The sequence below is a fragment of the Ciona robusta genome, chromosome 8, assembly GCF_009617815.1.
Source record: "Ciona robusta chromosome 8, ASM961781v2".
NCBI classification, from domain to species: domain Eukaryota; kingdom Metazoa; phylum Chordata; class Ascidiacea; order Phlebobranchia; family Cionidae; genus Ciona; species Ciona robusta.
The window spans coordinates 2,796,350-2,813,837 of record NC_143242.1 but is presented as its reverse complement, the minus strand read 5'-3'; the positions used below and the strand labels follow the sequence as shown (position 1 = coordinate 2,813,837).

Sequence of the window (17,488 nt, the reverse complement as noted above, 5' to 3'; positions counted from 1 at the left end):
AACGGAGTTCATTTAAAAAATACCAGATAACTTTGCGTCAAATTTAGACCTACGTGGCAGCTTACTAAAATTCGCAGTAAATTTCGCATTGTGGTCACATGTTGTTTGGCGTAGACAGTATTGTATACAGACCGGCCATATATCGTCCAGTAAAACGATTTCCTATCTTTGAATTCTAATACACCACTTCTCACACACCATTATGAGTAAGTTGCTCTGAAAGAGAAATAAAGAAACATACGGGAAGTTTCCCATTATGCCAGAACAATCAACGTCAAAGGAAATGTGGCGCGTAAATGAGAGCGATATTTTACAAGTGCCTGTTAAGACCGCAGCAACGAAAATGAAATCTATATACCATTTTCAATCCTACACGAAAATGCGAGGTGTTTTGTAAGACAACACTTTTCATAGAAAATCGGCCCGCAAAATTTTCAATTTTTTTTTTAGACAAATCGGTGCTTTAGAACGGGAAATGAATACACGGCAATCAGCATTCCAGCTTTGAAAGTGTGCGAGACGCAACAGCGTGACCCATAATAAGCGATGATTAGGGCGCACATAAATAACAAAATGTTCACATCGAAACAAGTCCGCGAGCGCGGCCTTCGCGTAGGAGAATAAAAGAGAATAAGAGCATTGAGCGGAGTGGGAGCAGTGGCTCCAATTGTTCGACGAGTGAAACATCTGTTAGCGTGGGTCTATAATCTCATGCGAAACAGGCGGAGTCGTTTATTTTGGCTTGTATGATATGCTAAAGTGAATATAAAATATTTTGGAACTTCGCCATTGTCATTATAATATATTAACCTGTCACAAAAACGTACACGTCGCCGAAAAAATTTGGCAAACCACTTTTTGTTACGTTTCGGATGAGCAGTATCACTTTTACTTGTTGGGTAACCTATCACCTGTATGGAGCCACTAAGTGATTAACATTCCGTCAGCTTTTCGACGCGGGCAGTACAAGACTCTATGCTCGAATTAATATTTAATGCGACGCGGTCTGGCGCAGCCTGGCCTGCTACCCAGCAGCTGAAAGTCAAAGCTGATACGCAACATTGCTTAAAACTAAAAGCATTATGGGTCCAATCTCGTCCGTTTATATATTGATTTCGACAGTCTCGGTTTTCGAGGCATATTTACTTCAAAATCTCACGAGCGAATTAATTAAATTTAATAATATTTTTTTTGCGTGCATTGTTTTATAAGTTTTAACCGATTGGTTATATTTGAATATCTATTGTCGCAAAGTATTGGGGTTAGTGCACCCTTGCTTTCAAAAGACATACCGCACTTCATGCTTCACTTACAGTGTTAAGCCGCTGCCCGCTTGACATATATGGCGAATTAAACAAACAGTACTTTCATTGATACGAATACTCCCCACGAAACTTGCAATAAAACAATCCCATTTCACCCAAATTTAAATGGATGCGTTTCACGTCCGCAGATGACGTCAAAATTCCATCGATATGACGTCACTTTCATTTTTTCCGCATTACCCCAAACGCAGTGGACCGTAAAAAGCAATTGACGAAAGCACAAAAGAAGAATTCATTGAAACGATCACAAAACCGAAGCGATTACCTCAAGAGTAACAAATAATCTCTGGTTCCCTTGCCCGCGGGTAGGTTTGTTACGTCATAGCTGTGGTTATGGTTTTGCTTATCGATCATTTCGGCCAATTAGCTGAACAGAAGACGACAGTTTCTCCGGGCGTGCATATTTACTGCGGTGATTATTACAATTTTTCCACGAAGCGGCCGAGAATACGGATCAATAATTTGAATTCCGGCGAGTTGGTATTATGTTTGCAGTTACAATAGCTTTGATTGCTCCAGTCTGTAGACGATAATTTCTAATCGATATAGAGCAGCGGCTAAACACGAAGTGATACTGTTAAAACTGCCATTGCACCTACGCCCTAATCAATATGAGATAATACGAGCACTGCACTTTCGAAATACAGGGCTTGTCAGCGATTTTATATACACCAGTTTTTGTTTATATGATAGTAATATATCCATCGAATGAAGATTTCGTATTTTTACACTTATGAAATGAAAATATGTGTTTTGCAAATTCCAGACTATACGGGTTGGTAAAAGTCGACCAAGGTCAATGTCGTGGTGCATACATAATAATCACAGAGAGTGTAACCGCCGCGATTTCATTAAGATACTCGTGTGTTGATACAAAACGCAAAAATGCAGATAAGCAGCCGTGAGCCAAAGTTGTGGAGTGTTACACAACCAGCGTGTGTTCGGTAGTTGAAATCAAAACAGATCAAGACAAGCAAACATGCGATTCTCCACAGCGAATGGACATATGTTGTATACAAGTGGGGTCACTGACAAGAAACGAACGCGACATTAGGCGGCTTTTGTGGATGCAAAACATTGCGGTTACACGCCCCCGTTGATAAATGTTTTTGCGTTCCACAAACCGAGACTGCGAGCGGCAGCACTAGAAGAGATGACACGTACGCTGGAGAAGTAACCTGCATGGCACTTAACTGGTACTCGAATGAGGGCTAGAGTGACGTCTCGTTTTACAGCCGGTACCTTCAATAAGCTACACTTTATGAGTGGCTCAGGTACTTGTTGTCCCGATAGTAAACCGATGAGCATTCGAACCAAAGCTAATATTTGCCCTTTGATAACAGCATACAAGAGTTTTTGAAATACATGCAGCTTAAAATAGAACTTAAACTTACTTCACCATGTTGAGATGTCCTTCCAGCCGGTGTAGTGTCCGGCAAGTAATATAACCTTGTAGAGGCAAGGTCTTGTCCAGAGTGTTTGTCGTGCCAAAGCAGCTGTAGCTCACCAACGCACACAGGGTCTTCGGGGCGGCATTGAACGAAGAAGAATTCCCCAAGCGCCAATATGCGCTCTTCGGTGCCTATGACGTCACGAGCTACGTCATCAGGCGAGTCTGCGTCATCAGAGCGAGAGGCCTCGGACTGATGCCTCCGGTCTCGTGTTCGACCGCGTGGTGTATTTGGCAAGGAGGGTAATCGTGTCGGTTCAGAGGTGATATGGTAGCGGAACGCTTTGTAGAAGACGTAGGATCCATGCCGACCGCAATTGCCGCCCACCCACTGCCAAGAAACAAAGGGCGGAATTAGGATGGATTGAGGACGAGGTTCTTACAATAATACTAGGTCCGACAAGCGAACCCACACGAATGAAACTTCCCTCGCCCCTCAGTATTGGAGAGGCATACTAAACACTACAAGCTAATGATAAGCACAATTAAACCAATATTTAAACCATTATGCGTAAAATATCGTACGCTCTTGACATAAGGAAATAAAAACCGCGAAATTCAAGAGCAAATGGCGCATTAATGATGGTTCATTATTCGTATTGGTTTGCCTAATTGAATCGGACAAGGACACGTGTTGTAGCGTCCATGCCATACTCGCGTTGTTTTGGCCTAATGCCCGCGGGGATCTGGCATTGTAATTTTCGCTTACGCTAGTCTTCCGTAGAACAATATTTACACGGTTGGAGGTCACATTATGCCATACTACGACTCGAAATAGTAAAACTCCTAATTGTATAGTAGGGTGGGGGCAAGATGGGACAGGTTTTAATCTATTTTCCGTCACATTTGGTAGTAAACAAAACAATTACAGAATTAAGCAACCGCAGCGACCCTGAAAGAGCTTTGGTAATTATTTAAAACACGATTAGGAAGTTTGGAATTTATGTGCTAACAGTATCTCACACCCCAGAGTACTATACATAATGTCATTTAACCAAGTGACCTTTGGACAAGAAAAATCAAAGCCGCAAAAGAAACACGATGTGTGGTGCCCTTACAACTATCGGTTTGGGCGTGGCTAATTTCAACTTCACGTATCGTTGGTTTAGAATATACGTCGGATTTCTTGCACGCTAACAACGCGTGATCTTTAAAATCGATAATAGTGCTACATATTATGCTGTTATGCATATCTGCGGCAGAGTATCCGGCAGCTATTTCTAGCGGGCTTGCCCAACGTGGTTGTATTCTCCGATCTGTTGCGGTTTAGTTTATGGAGAACTCCCCAATAATGAACGGGCCCGGCTTTGGGTGGGGTATGCATTATTTATTAGGCTCGATCTCGATCTAACAAATTAAGATTGCGAAAAATATTCTTTTATAAGATGATGTATGGGTTACCTTATGCGCGGCGAGCAATACGCCAAGAGCACTTTAAGGGCGGGCGTTTAATTGACGAAAATCGAAAATTGGAGCTGGGTATTTAAACTTTGATAAAATACTCAGTCACAAGAATTATGCATCGAAAATACAGTTTTGCGGTGGAAGCCAGGGATAGTTAAATGTTGTATAACTTATAGCAACAAAATTCCACGTCACAGTTTAAGACTGGGTCGCGCGGCCTAGATAAGCAAATATGAGTCAATGTACATAAATTCCATTTGCGTCAATGCGGGAATTAATGTATGAGAAAACGGGAATCTTAACCGTATAAAATAAAAACAGGTGATACCTAAAGCGGTCGCGCTTTATGGGCCTAAAGTAAATACGCGATAAATTCGTGATCCATACAAATTTCTAAACTTATATTGTCTTATCGGGAGCTATTTACCGTGACAGCATCTCCCCTCGGCGCCGCGCTCCTCGGGTTCGCATTGTGATGTCGATTCGTCATTACTCCTGTTTCTCTCTTTCTTTCTCTTCGTGCGCTGCCGGAGAGCGAGGCCAAAGTGTTTCTGTGTTGACGTTGCGAGTCCCGCAGTACAGACTGGGGGGTAACTCGCTGTGTTCGATTTTAAAACAAGGTGATTCGGAGATTAATGTTGATTCGATTCCGAAGCGACTGTGACATCGAAAGTGTTCATTGTGAAATAAAATAATCCTTGGTCCTCACTTGAATTAAGCCAAACTAAATCACTTCCACAAATTCAAACGATTGTGTTAAATATCCTAAGCAGTACTAAATCTGTTAGAAAAATGAAAAGTTCAATAAATTACTACGTTAAGACCAATATCTCGCCTGTCGAGAGAACGTATGTGATTATAACCTAAACCGGCAGTTTCGCGTACAATTTGATTGAAATTAACGGTAAACAATACAAGCACGGATCTGGTCGAAAATAGCTTACAATCAACTAAACAGGCGCAATTTCCTTTAGTGAGCGCTTTTGTGTCAGCCATGTCTCGTGCTTATTCATAGACTCCTGTGCACATTGCGCCGTTGTTTATAGTGCAGGCAGTATCCGGCCGAGTACAGTACATTGATTACGGCTACCATTTCCTAGAACACTATCCTAATAATTTTGCCACCTATTCAAAATGTTTAAACTGAAAGTCGCACAAACAAAGAAAGACACTAACTTGACATAAACAGTTAGGAGAATTGAAAAACTTTAAAAGGGGAACAATTTACATTGTACACATTAAATCTTAAAGGCACCGAAATAGCATATTCATGGGTACTCCTGAATTATTAAACAGACTTTCACTTCTGTACAATATGAATTTCAAACTAAAAAACTAATACAAAATCTTTTCCGCTATTTAATATAAATACTTATTTGAATAATAAAACTCGCTATCCTTTTGCTCTAAACATAATTTGTCATGTGTATTTATTTGTATTTATAGCCTCATACTGTTCTACTGTTGTTGTCTAATTTCTCCGGCTACCGAAATAACACATAGTATAACGTCACAGAAGTATACGCTGCCTGCTCTTTCATTGATTGTTTCGTTAAAATGCTTATGCCATCAAATACAATGACATCACTACAAGACGAGTGTAATGTAAGTCTTTCCTCTCGTTTCTCTCCTCCCTCTTTTTCTCTTTCTTTCTCTTGGCGCGAATCACGCGGAGCAGCTTTCTTCTCTCGCACTCTCCTCTTTTTCTTAAACTCTCGTCAATTTGCCTGCGATTTAACCTGTTAACTGCTAAGTGTAAGCGAAGAGTGCCGTAATTAAATACCGATCCGTGCCAAAGAAATGAACAAAATTTAAATTAGAAACCATCACGATTTCAAAGCATATTATGACACACCACAAGAACATCGCGGCCGCACTTCCTTCCTAATATTCTACCCGATATCAACATTACGTAATGATGTATCAGACATATACTATTGTATTGAAATGTTCGCATGTAGGTTGCAAAGCGTAAATAAACCCTCTAGGCAAAAGGAAAACATGCTGACACCTATGTCATCTATGGACATTTCAAATTTGCGAACTCGGTCATTTATTGCCCACGTAAAACGAGCTGACCTAAATTACCATTAATCGCTTGCCCAACTGGTCTGCGACTTTAAAATGTTGACAGTGGCCATGCGGTCGCACCGTCACAGCACGCTCACGTTTTCCGCACAATAATTCAACTGTAGCCCGAGAATTGCTATCGCGCATTTGAATCTTATTAGTTGCGGTTTAATTAACCGTCTCATCGTTTCAGGTCTTAGCGCACGGCAACTTCTAGCATATAGTGAAAGCAATGCTAATCAAGCGAGCCGATTTCAACCCTAATGTAATACAAAGTTGTAACGCGCATTTAATCGGGCAGTGAAAAACTGTGGCGATTAGACAGGATATTACACCAGAATTACGAAAGGATAACTCAGCGTGAAGAGAAGGGCGAATGCGTTTCGCGAGTATGTGTTTATTGCAGCACGATTCCTTTGTCTCAAATTCGTGCGCTGTTTTATCATTGCTTAAAATTTCTGCGAACGGCTGAACCACAATAACGGTAAAAGTTGATAAATTCCGAGAAGCACTGTAAATATAGAAAGTCAACACGTTATTACGTTTCATTTTTCGGGTGAAATGTTGTTTTCTATGTAAAAGTGCATATCATGGCCCGCCTTCCTTTTTTACATTTACTACTGCCAATTACCCGCGATCAGGAGATTAGAGCCAATAAAACCAGTCTTTTGTGTGCGGTCCGCTCCGGGCAACAGCAGAACAGTTTGTTCGTCGCATATTCGAATTCCAAACTCGAATCTGATCGATCAGAATTAAGAAAGAATTACCCCCGACTCGAGCGACCGAAATCCAATTGAAAATTTCAAGCCACGGATCGATGCACGCAAGGCAATAGCCACAAAGCTGAAGTATGTGTTACAACAGTGCGCACGTTAATAAACATCATACCAACCTATAGCGAGGCGCACTTTACACATACAATATATTTACCGACGCAATAGGAACTGTAGTGACACACATGTACTATTTAAATTGTAAATCATAATTCTGGTCGAACATTACACGGTAAAGTATAATTTAACAAATTTCTTAAACAATTGCTTTACTATTTCACTGAAGGCGTAAAGGTTAAATTTGTTTTAATTGATTGATCGCCTAAAGATTATCGACCTTAATATTAATCTGTACTCGATAAACCAGGTACTTATGTATACACAACAACATACCTAAATCTCATGCTATTTAAACCGGAAAGCTTTTTATAAACGGCGCTGTATGTAATTCTGAACTTCCACTTATTTATCTTATCGTTTAAATTAGTTATGACGAACTCTGACGTAACTATTGCTGTATGACTGTGGCCTAATTGAGAAATTTTACCTAACTTTCTGTAGGAGTACTCGCATGGCGTAATGACACCGCGTATCGAGCAATTGTGATTACTCGCCAACAGAACGGGAAACAGTACATCGTCAATCTATGAGCAGAAGTTAGTTTCTTTTATTTCTCGCCCGGAGGAACTGCTCTCTCTAATCTCCTGAAAGTCGAGAGGGGGAAGAGCGTGTATGGCCTACCATCAGCAAATTATTGACATCTTTAGACGCGGAGAAACACTATCACTTTCGAGGCGATTTAAAATAGCAATAACGCTTGCGGTCGACTTTTCTACGGGTATTTCACACTTCGTTTGCTAATCTAAGCGGCTTGACTACGATTTAGGCTTGTCAAATACAAATCGATCCAAAGGATGGCAAAACACACGGTTTTGCCATGCGTATAAAAACTCCTGCACTAAGTGCCCAGACACATCAGCAGAACTCGTGTGCTCGTTCTCCCGTTTCAGAGAAAAAGTTGGACGCGAACAGAGGCTCGAACTACACAGCCTGTCACAATTTTATACAAGACATTCCACGGTCAAATCTCGTCAACGCCAAGCGGCGCTTACAGTCCCAAACAATAGAATTGATATGAATGGCGACTGTATTCAAAGGCGGTAAAGAAACAATAGCACACGAGTGCGGAAACTGCAGTTCGGATTTTGAGCGGTGCTAATTCGGATATGCGGCAGAGCTTGCAGGCCGTTTCGCAGTACTTAATAAACGCATTCAGAAGTCTATCTCGCAACACAGCGAAAGATAATGCGCAGGTAATTAACTCGATAGACCTCTCCCGGCTTGTACAGTACTCCGTCTATTGTCAACACTCCTAAGCACTTGAGCAAACTCGAGCGATGGTCTTAAACACACAATAAGCGGTGTGCGAATTACTCCTTCGTGTCCATGTAACGATTACCGTGTAAACGCTGATAACGCTTGAAAGAAAAAAAAAATCATCATAATATTGGACTCTAAAACCCTCTAACTAATACATAAACTTTATTATGAAACTATTTATTAATAAAAGTGTTTAATTTAAAAGTCATGTCATTTAAATTGGTGCTAATAATACGCAGGTAGTCACCAAGAGAAATACCGGCATTGTTATAAGCAACGAATCAAGGCATACCTCGCCGAATTTAGGGACAACAGACATCTAGTATCGATTGGTGGACGGCCCAAAAGTGATTTGCTGACGCTATTTGGAACGAAGTTTATACTCAGCCAAAAATTATCTGATTTTTAATATAATGCGTAGAAATGTGTTCTGTGTTATTTGCATGAAACGGTTGCAGAAAATTGGGCTAAAGAAAAGTTACAAAACGTTTAATTCGGGACCACCAAGAAAACAAAGCTTCTGGCGACGTAAATTAATAAAATGAGCGATTTACAAGACAGCGGAATTAGGGTATACAGGATATTATTGGCCATACTGCTTTAGTTGTTTGCAGAATGTCGAAAAAGTACTTTTCTCGAAAATTTTAACTTCGTCAGTTACTTGTTTGCTTGAAAAACATATCCATTTCGACTGCGTTGTTGTTGCGTAAATTGGGTATTCTGTCAGTTTGGTATTTCAATGAAAAAGACCGCTCCAGTGAGCTAATCCATCATCATACAAGCCTAGTATGTTGCATTATACCTTTCGCTGATGTTGCGCAAATTTAAATCCGGTCAATATCGATTTTTATCCGACAATTAGTGCTTATGCAGTTCTATGAATGGCAAGGCGTGCTTGAGTCGACAATGCTTTGCTTTCTTTATGCCTTTAACTAAGTCAGTTGCATAGCGGCGATAAATTACCCGCATTACCACCCGACGTGGTACCGTTTAACGCAGAGGTAAAGTGGAAAAATTCCTCCCCCTTTGACGACCTCCGCCTAGAGAAAGCCCCCGCGATTGTGTAAACAACACTTACACGTATAGCCTTGAAGCGCTAGATCACTTCGAACTTGAAGGCTCTGAGCTTCGAGGCTTCGTGTGTACAAACTATAACGCGGGTGTTCCATTCCAAATAAATGATAGTTACGTCAAACCGCGCCCAGTCGTCGGAACCCATAAAGACGCCTTACCGACTAACTTTATAATCTGTCGCCCAGCTTCAAAGGTACAGGGCCTGCCCTAGATCAACCGTATAGCTTGAATACCCGAACGCAGATAACCAGATGAATTATTAATAGCAAACACACTAAAATGCAATAAAAACTGCAAATGTGATCTTTTCTTTGAACGGTATGTGTACGCTAGCTCAATACCCGAATTACCAAACAACTTATACTTTATTAAGCGTTACACAAGAGCGTTCTAATTCAAGTGCCACAATAAACCCAAACGCTTACGGATAACTCATATTGAGACGACTTAATAAGCCTATTAAACAACGTTAAAATCGGCTCGTCCGTCCGTATTAATTACACCAGCAAACTGTACTCCTTTTCCACAATCGATTTTCGTTACCAACATTGTAATCTTTCGCCAATATAAGCATGCGCTGACGCAAAACACGCACAAATCAAAGCTGTGATTATATGGTACTTAGTTTAGTTGTTTGTGTTATGTTTAAATGCATCGTCCTAACATTTTCACGGTACGAGTAATGTTTGCTTATGAGAAATATACCCCCTGTCCGATATCAAACTGTCAGACACATTACTTAAGCTGTATTTAGTTCTGTTCTAATTCAAAGACCTAATCGAATTTTAAAAACAGAATACACGCAAAATATTAAAAGTTACTGACTTTTAAAACTACATTTAATGAGACAATATGAATAATGAGACAATTTGTACTTCAAAATCGATAAATAATTTATTTATTTCCTGGAAATTGTGATTAGGTTTGATACTCATACTCAAAGCGCATCTGGCTTTACCAAATTCGTTGCGGGTTTGCTTTATGACGTCATAGCGCGTCGTTGTGAGGAAGCACAGCCAAGTCCCGCTTTGTTTCACATGTTCACCAGTTTGCGCGTGTACATATCCACAATTATTCGGGTTAATTCAACAACGTATACGCTTTGTTGTACAGACTGACCTGTTTATAAGTTCAGACTTTGATAAATGAAATATACAGAAGGTATTTGTGAATGTAAAGCGTCGTTCATTGTACATTCGTTTTGGGTTTGATTTTGGTTTGTGACTTTCGATAAAGTTTAATTCACCTTGTAGAGTCATCAATCATGCTCGCCTGTCTGTTTTGTAAACGCCGCTCGTTATTACATTGCTTGTGGGGAAAGTGCGTCGTGGCTGTTTTCTTTTATAACCGCGTCGTTTATCGCTTCGCGGACTCGCGTATATTCATCCCGATTTATGCATAATTCAGGACGATTCCCGTCACGCAAGAGAGCGGTCAGCACTCCTGTAATCCGCTTCACTCAAGTGAAAACAATACTTGTAGAAAACGAGTCAGCAGTCAACGAATGCGTCCACTTTTCTGCCCCACATAGACAGCTATCGATTGTCCAGTACTATAAGTACATACTGCTCAGTTTGTTAAGTAAATAGCACCTGCACTGCGGATCAATGGGACTCATAAACGTCACGAAATTTCATGTCAAGTTTAATAAATTTAACGAGCCTGAATCCCGGTTTTTAAAATGTGTTTTTTCCTTGGCCCATTGGTGCAGAAAATGAGTAATTTTGCGATACTGTTACGGAATATTGTTTTATTTTTTTAGCGTACGATGCTAATAACATTTTGTTTGTGAGTTATTTTATGGGAATTTTAAAATTTAGGTTTTTACCGAGTCGAGATAAAACGAATTATTTTAACCGAGTGAATTCAGTTCCTAATAAACGAGAGCGGGGGACTTGTAAATCGAACGCGAAAATAATTGGAAATCCGATAAGCCCGGGGTGAGCGGCGCTAGATTAAAGAGAAAAGGAGGAGCGGTGAGAGAGGAAAAGTGATAAATAGTGGGAAGGAAGTGGCAGCGGGCCAACCGTCTGTTAAAAATCTTGCAGCTTGAAGATGTCGGTGTGTAAACAAACAGTTATTTGACCGATACCATCATTGGACAGGGAATGTGCCTGTTTTTCGGTGATGTTATGCGCTTCTAGCACCGCGCCTCAAAAAGTAAAATTAGGCACTGTGGGTTTTGCGCAAGTGGGTACGAGTCGAAAAGGGCGAATTCTTTGGCACAGCTTTGTACAATGGCCGCTCAACGAACCGCTACTGAATTCAAACAATACCAAATGACGCATGCTTCACATTTCAAACAAAAAAAACGACCTATTCATACAGCACCACAAAAATATAAACCTCGTTGTTTAAACTTATTTTAGCATTAAGTTCAACATTTTTTTGCAGATAAATAGGTATACAAGTATTACAAAAGCCATAGAAAAAAATTAAATCCCATGGTCCAAACCCTATCATAAAAGAAAACTTGGTAAAACAATACGATAATACCCCAACGTCGAATTTAAATTAGTTTTTAATATGTTCCATAAACCTTTAATAAGCACTTATTTCTATTAACAGCCAAGTTGGCGTTCGTTTATTATCTGCTTCATTACGTAGATAGGAACGACCGCGAACAATAAGCGAGTTACAACCAGACGTCTAAAATTAGTTCGGCGCTTGCTCGGCCTCTTTATGACGTCATAAGCTCGAAAAGGGATATCTGGACCAACGCCGAATAAATTGTGTAAACTTGGAGACGTGTTTAGCTTATCTTACTGAAAAAAGTAAGGATGGTCAAATTTCAATTAGAAAAAAAGTTTTGGGCGACAGATTAATTTCGAACGGAAATAAGAGAGTGCTCAGCGCTGACGTAACAATCATGCGGGTGTTCTCGCCTTTTATGACGTCACAATAGCTCGGTAAACACCACCTTTGAAGCATGACCGCGCACATTGTTGATTTTGGTGAGTCACGTTTTCTAAACTAAATCCACCGCGATGCAGCGTATAATGACGCGTCCTTTATCTGATATTAATCAACTGCATATCTTGCAATACAGCGAGTAAACAACAACAGTATACATAATCGAGTACCCTGCCAACACACGTCAATACCGACTCCCAATAGACAAAACAAGATCCCAGACCGGTACGACATATAACGTGAATATAAAGTCAGTTATTAATATTATTTCGTCTGGATACTCATTCATCAATCACACTTAACATTTCAAGTATTATACTTGAACCGCATTGTTTGTTGTTCGATATAAAAATTAGTCCAATTAAACTGAATTGATTCACACGCAAGCTCTAAAACAAAAATACCGAATGAAATATTAAAAGTATTAGCCATTGTTCGATTTGTTACGTACCGTAAATAAACTGAATTTATTCGTATATACTAAAAATGTTTACACTAAAATTGTACATAAAATGCCCATTTATTTTTTAAAGCGAGTTCACCTATACATTTACTTTGCATGAAATATAAAACAGTATTGGTTATTCATTTATTTATATATACTTTAGTTATAATTCTCCTATTTCTGCTAAAATATTTATAAAATGCTTCGTTTTCTAATAGTATATAAAACAATATATGGTTTAATGCCCTATTTTAAAAGTGCTATTATGATGCTTTTATTCATATTAAAATTCTTCACAAAATGTCCAATATTTTTCTTACGGCAAGCCTAAGATAAATCGCATGAAATATGTACGAAATTATCGCTCGTACCCCGCACACACAAACGAGCAAAGCGGATTGATTTTCGCCAAATCGATAGTGTCATAACATACACGTTCGTTTATATCGAGCTAAAACGAGCTCCGACATGCAGTAGCACGGACCTTGAAACTTGGTATAACAGACACAGTTTCAGTACACAATGTATGCTATGCTTTCACCTTAGCCATTGGGTCTGTAGACTTTAATTCTCGATAGGGATAGTATATCAATTATTAATCTAAAGGCGAAACAAAGCAACCGCGATTACGTCTGGCATGCCGACCTCTTACAGCAATTTGGGTGGACACGTTTTACAATCGCCAGGCGTATATTTTGCGTTTAATATAGCCAACGAATCGCCTTATGATTATTGAATACTTTGTACTATGGGGTAAGATGGGATGCTGTTCAAACACATATATATATGTATATACCAACATTTCATAATTGCGTTTTTTCTAAATGTGGGCTATTTTTATATAACTGTAAACATACTTTCTTTACAACCAAATAGGACGTGAAAAGTGAAGGAAGGCGTGTCCCATCTTACCCCACCACGTTATGCCTTTATAATACCTGTCGCGGAAATTGGTATATTACATATTTAAGAGTTGTGGATTGAGTGTTGGATAATTACAGCTTTGGTCCAACATATAAGAACATAAGTTCTCGTTAATGCATGCTGAAAAAACATTTTCGGAAAAACATACAATACCGCGCGACCCGAAAGTGGCACCGAACATACAGACTACATCAATATTTAATCTCTCTTATTAGCTTCATTGGGAGAGGGAATTGTTCTGTAATGTTTCAGGTAATCATCGTTACTTTAAATGTCGAAGATTTAATATACGAAACTGTAAAACTGCACTGTTTTTAAAATTAAATTTATAATGCTAAATTAAGGAGATTTTTTTAGTTGTGGGTTCATTTGTTAGAAGTTGTTAAAGTATGGTATAGGGTGGGAGAAGATGGGACATGGTTTTATTTTATTTTCTCGTCCCATTCGGTCGTAAACAAAGAACGTTCAAGAAATTATAAAACGGCATCCACACGACCCCTATAGACCTTTGTTAATTGTTTAAATATGTTTGTATATTATGTGCTGTCCCGAGATGGTTAATGTCTTTATTCGACTTTATCCTATCTATTTTGCTAACACAAAATATTTATATAATTATGTAACCGTATCTTCACGACTCTATACAATCGTCGTTGATTATTAAAAATGGGAAATATGGGATAGTATGTGCTTATAGTTTCCATCTTATCATGTAGTATAATATTTCACCGAAACTTTAATATGATAATGTATAGGCTACGTAACCTTTAAATGTCAACTTGCATATTTGTTATGCACATTTGGTTCTGTGTCCGGACACGTTAAGACAGTGGTTCAGATTTTCTATTTTAAACTCGCAGCGAATAGAGAGCAGACAAAGACATTACACGGTGCAGTTACTGTGAATCAATACTCAGCAATTTAGACATTGGCTGCATTAAACAGCGGCACGAAGTGCTTGGTGGAAATCTGAATTAAATTCATTCGTCTCTCCAATTGATCGAAATTAACTGGGCGCTCGGTCTGGCGCTCAAATTAAGCTTCTTCAATTTTAATCTCAAGAGAACACGACCCCTGCCACTACCGTTTGGCACCGCTGGCTTGGCACTTGCAAGTTATATATCCAAAAGTGGCATTACATTGCGAAAATTTGAAACATATTTACTTTTACCATATTATTTGTTAAGCTGCGTTGGTGTAGAGATATAACAGCTCGGTCTACCCGCAATGGCCCACGCCTTACTAATTAAGAACGCATTTGATGCCGTCGCTGAATTTGATCAGACTAATCAGTCACTCAGCATACGCTTCACCGCCCGCCAAGACCTCGGTTACAGGCAAGTCTCAAGGGGCAAGGCATGGCGTCTGTGTATGAGCAACTGTAACATTTCCGTCACAACACGAAACACGTATTCAACCCATAGTACACCGCAACAGACAATGACAGGCTTAAGTTGTTTCAATATAGAATTTGCAACACAATTAGCAACAACCTTGTATTGTGCTCTAAATACGCACGTTAATTTTAAAGGTTATATAGTAGAGTGAGGGAAGATAGAACACCTTTTTGTGGTAAACAAAGAACATTTAAAGAATTACAAATCTTATCCTCACGACTTCCATATACCGTTGTTAATTGTTTAAAACACGATCAGGATATTTAAATACCATGTGCTAAAGGTGTTCCATCTTCCCCCACAGTACTCTACTTCAAAATTTGTGACAAGCTTCATTTACTGTCGTTTGAAATATCAAATCAAAACTAACGACCGTCTTTGTATACATACACCTAGTCGTAAAAGAGACAATGTGGCAATAAGTGCCTTCTAATTACGCAGTCATTAAACGTGCCACAAACACGCCTTCTGATCTGAATACAATTGACCGCGTATACAAACACAAGCTTGTATTTTAAACGCAAGCTCTTTGCTGGTTACAAATATACAGTGCAAAATGCATTGCCAAGTATGTAGTAGCTTGTGTGTAGATATTGGCTATTCGGTGAAGCAGTTTAATTGCTGCCCGACCTCTAGCCTGGAGCCTTTGAAATGCACTATTTCCTGTTTCCTATTAAAATGCTGCAACAACACACGCGGGAATTTTGCAACTAAAGACGTGTAAAGCCTTTTCACTTTTAAATATATCCTTGTTCATACAATTACTTATGCAAAAACGTTATTCAAGATGCAACTTGAATAATGACTCATGGTTTTAAACAAAGTATATAGTACTGTGGGGGAAGGTGGGACACCTTAAGCACATAATATCCAAATAGCCCGATTGTGTTTTAAACAATTAACAACGGTCTGTGGGAGTTGTGAGAAAACGGTTTTATAATTCATTAAATATTCTTTGTTTCCTACCACGAAAATGAGAAAATGGAACGAAAAGGTGTCCCATTTTCCCCACCCCACTTTATATCTCATAAAACACAATTCGTTGAACTTAAATTTTGTTTCTTCCGTATTTCTTAGCATTTTGTCCGAAAAGTTTTTTATTTTCAAAATGCGTAACATACCAAAACGAAACTGGTCTACTTTTGACCACAATTTTAAGATTTGCGTTGTATTTTAAGTGCTGTCGAATTTACCGGATTAAGATAACAAATCATTACGTCATCCGGGTAACGTGAGACTGTTGTAATATTTAAAACAGCAACAACCTCGCGAAAATTTAAAATATTTGACAGCGAGTTTAACAAAGTTTTAATTTTTAGACAAAAGTTAAAATTTCGTTGATTTGGGGACACGGTTATAATGTTATAATAAATGTTTGATTTATAAATTACTATTTACTTTAAACGCGCGTTTAAATGTGCTTTATAGATTTGTGGTATTAATATTACTATATCTACGTGGATTTACTTTTAATATAAGTACGGTTTATTACATAAATTAATTACGCTTGTCATTTGCGTGTGGTTTAGTATTTGTGGATTACAAGATTTTGCGCAAGTGTTAAATACGGCGTGTAATGAAGTCAGTTATACTATAACTCAGCATGTATTTGTTGATAGTGTAACAGAAGGCAGAGCAATATGTTACTTACCGATACCCCACCCACAGCAATCAATCACATGCGTATTTTGTTCTCATCCTACTCACGCCTCTCTCGTTTTTCTCTTTCCTTCTCTTTCTCCTTCCCTCCCTATTCGTTTCAAGTTTCTTCTCAGTAATCATGAATTCCACCCAGCAGGGATAAGAATTATCTGCGACTGCTACATTTTGCAAACTAACTTAATGCATATCGTATTGCAACAGTTAATTAAAACTACGACATACATTTACCACAAAATTCAAATTTGTCAAAAAATTAACAGTTTTTAAATACACGAAACATTAAAACTCATCAATTTTAAACCTAAACAATGATAGTCGCGATACAAAAAGGCCATCGTACCGCAATAACATAAACGACCGGGGGCAATTGAAAGCGACATGGTTTGCATTTTGTGCAAAAAACGGTTAATCGCTTTTTAAAAGGTCAAAAGAATCAATAGAATATCAAAGTAAAGTTTACCTGCCTAGATTTAAAACAGCGTATGTGAAACCAGGGAATATAACATACCTATTGCTCGTTGCGTTTGGTATTCTGGACCACTCTGTTATAATATGTGCCTAACATGTTGACACACGTATTAATGTCGACGCATTAAACACGCCAAAATACCGAAGAAAACTGTGTAAGTCAGCGACGAACTGTACCGTAATGAATTATTCACAATTTGTTG

General features: G+C 38.9%; 1 protein-coding gene and 1 long non-coding RNA gene across 2 annotated transcripts in view; one reads left to right on the top strand and one right to left on the bottom strand.

Annotated features, from left to right (window-relative positions):
• Positions 1 to 5,962, bottom strand: part of LOC149732274 (uncharacterized) — a 29,074-nt gene extending 23,112 nt beyond the window's left edge. The window contains exons 1-2 of the mRNA XM_089883372.1: positions 4,607 to 5,962; positions 2,720 to 3,106 (exon numbers count right to left, since the gene is read on the bottom strand). Of these exons, the coding sequence (XP_089739498.1) occupies positions 2,720 to 3,106; positions 4,607 to 4,669 (450 nt within the window). The 5' untranslated portion in view covers positions 4,670 to 5,962. The remainder of the gene's footprint in view (positions 1 to 2,719; positions 3,107 to 4,606) is intronic.
• Positions 5,945 to 10,214, top strand: LOC149732273 (uncharacterized). Its single transcript, XR_016385577.1, has 2 exons — positions 5,945 to 8,335; positions 8,642 to 10,214. It is a non-coding gene; the product is annotated as an uncharacterized LOC149732273 (long non-coding RNA).
• Positions 10,215 to 17,488: the final 7,274 nt, after the last annotated feature.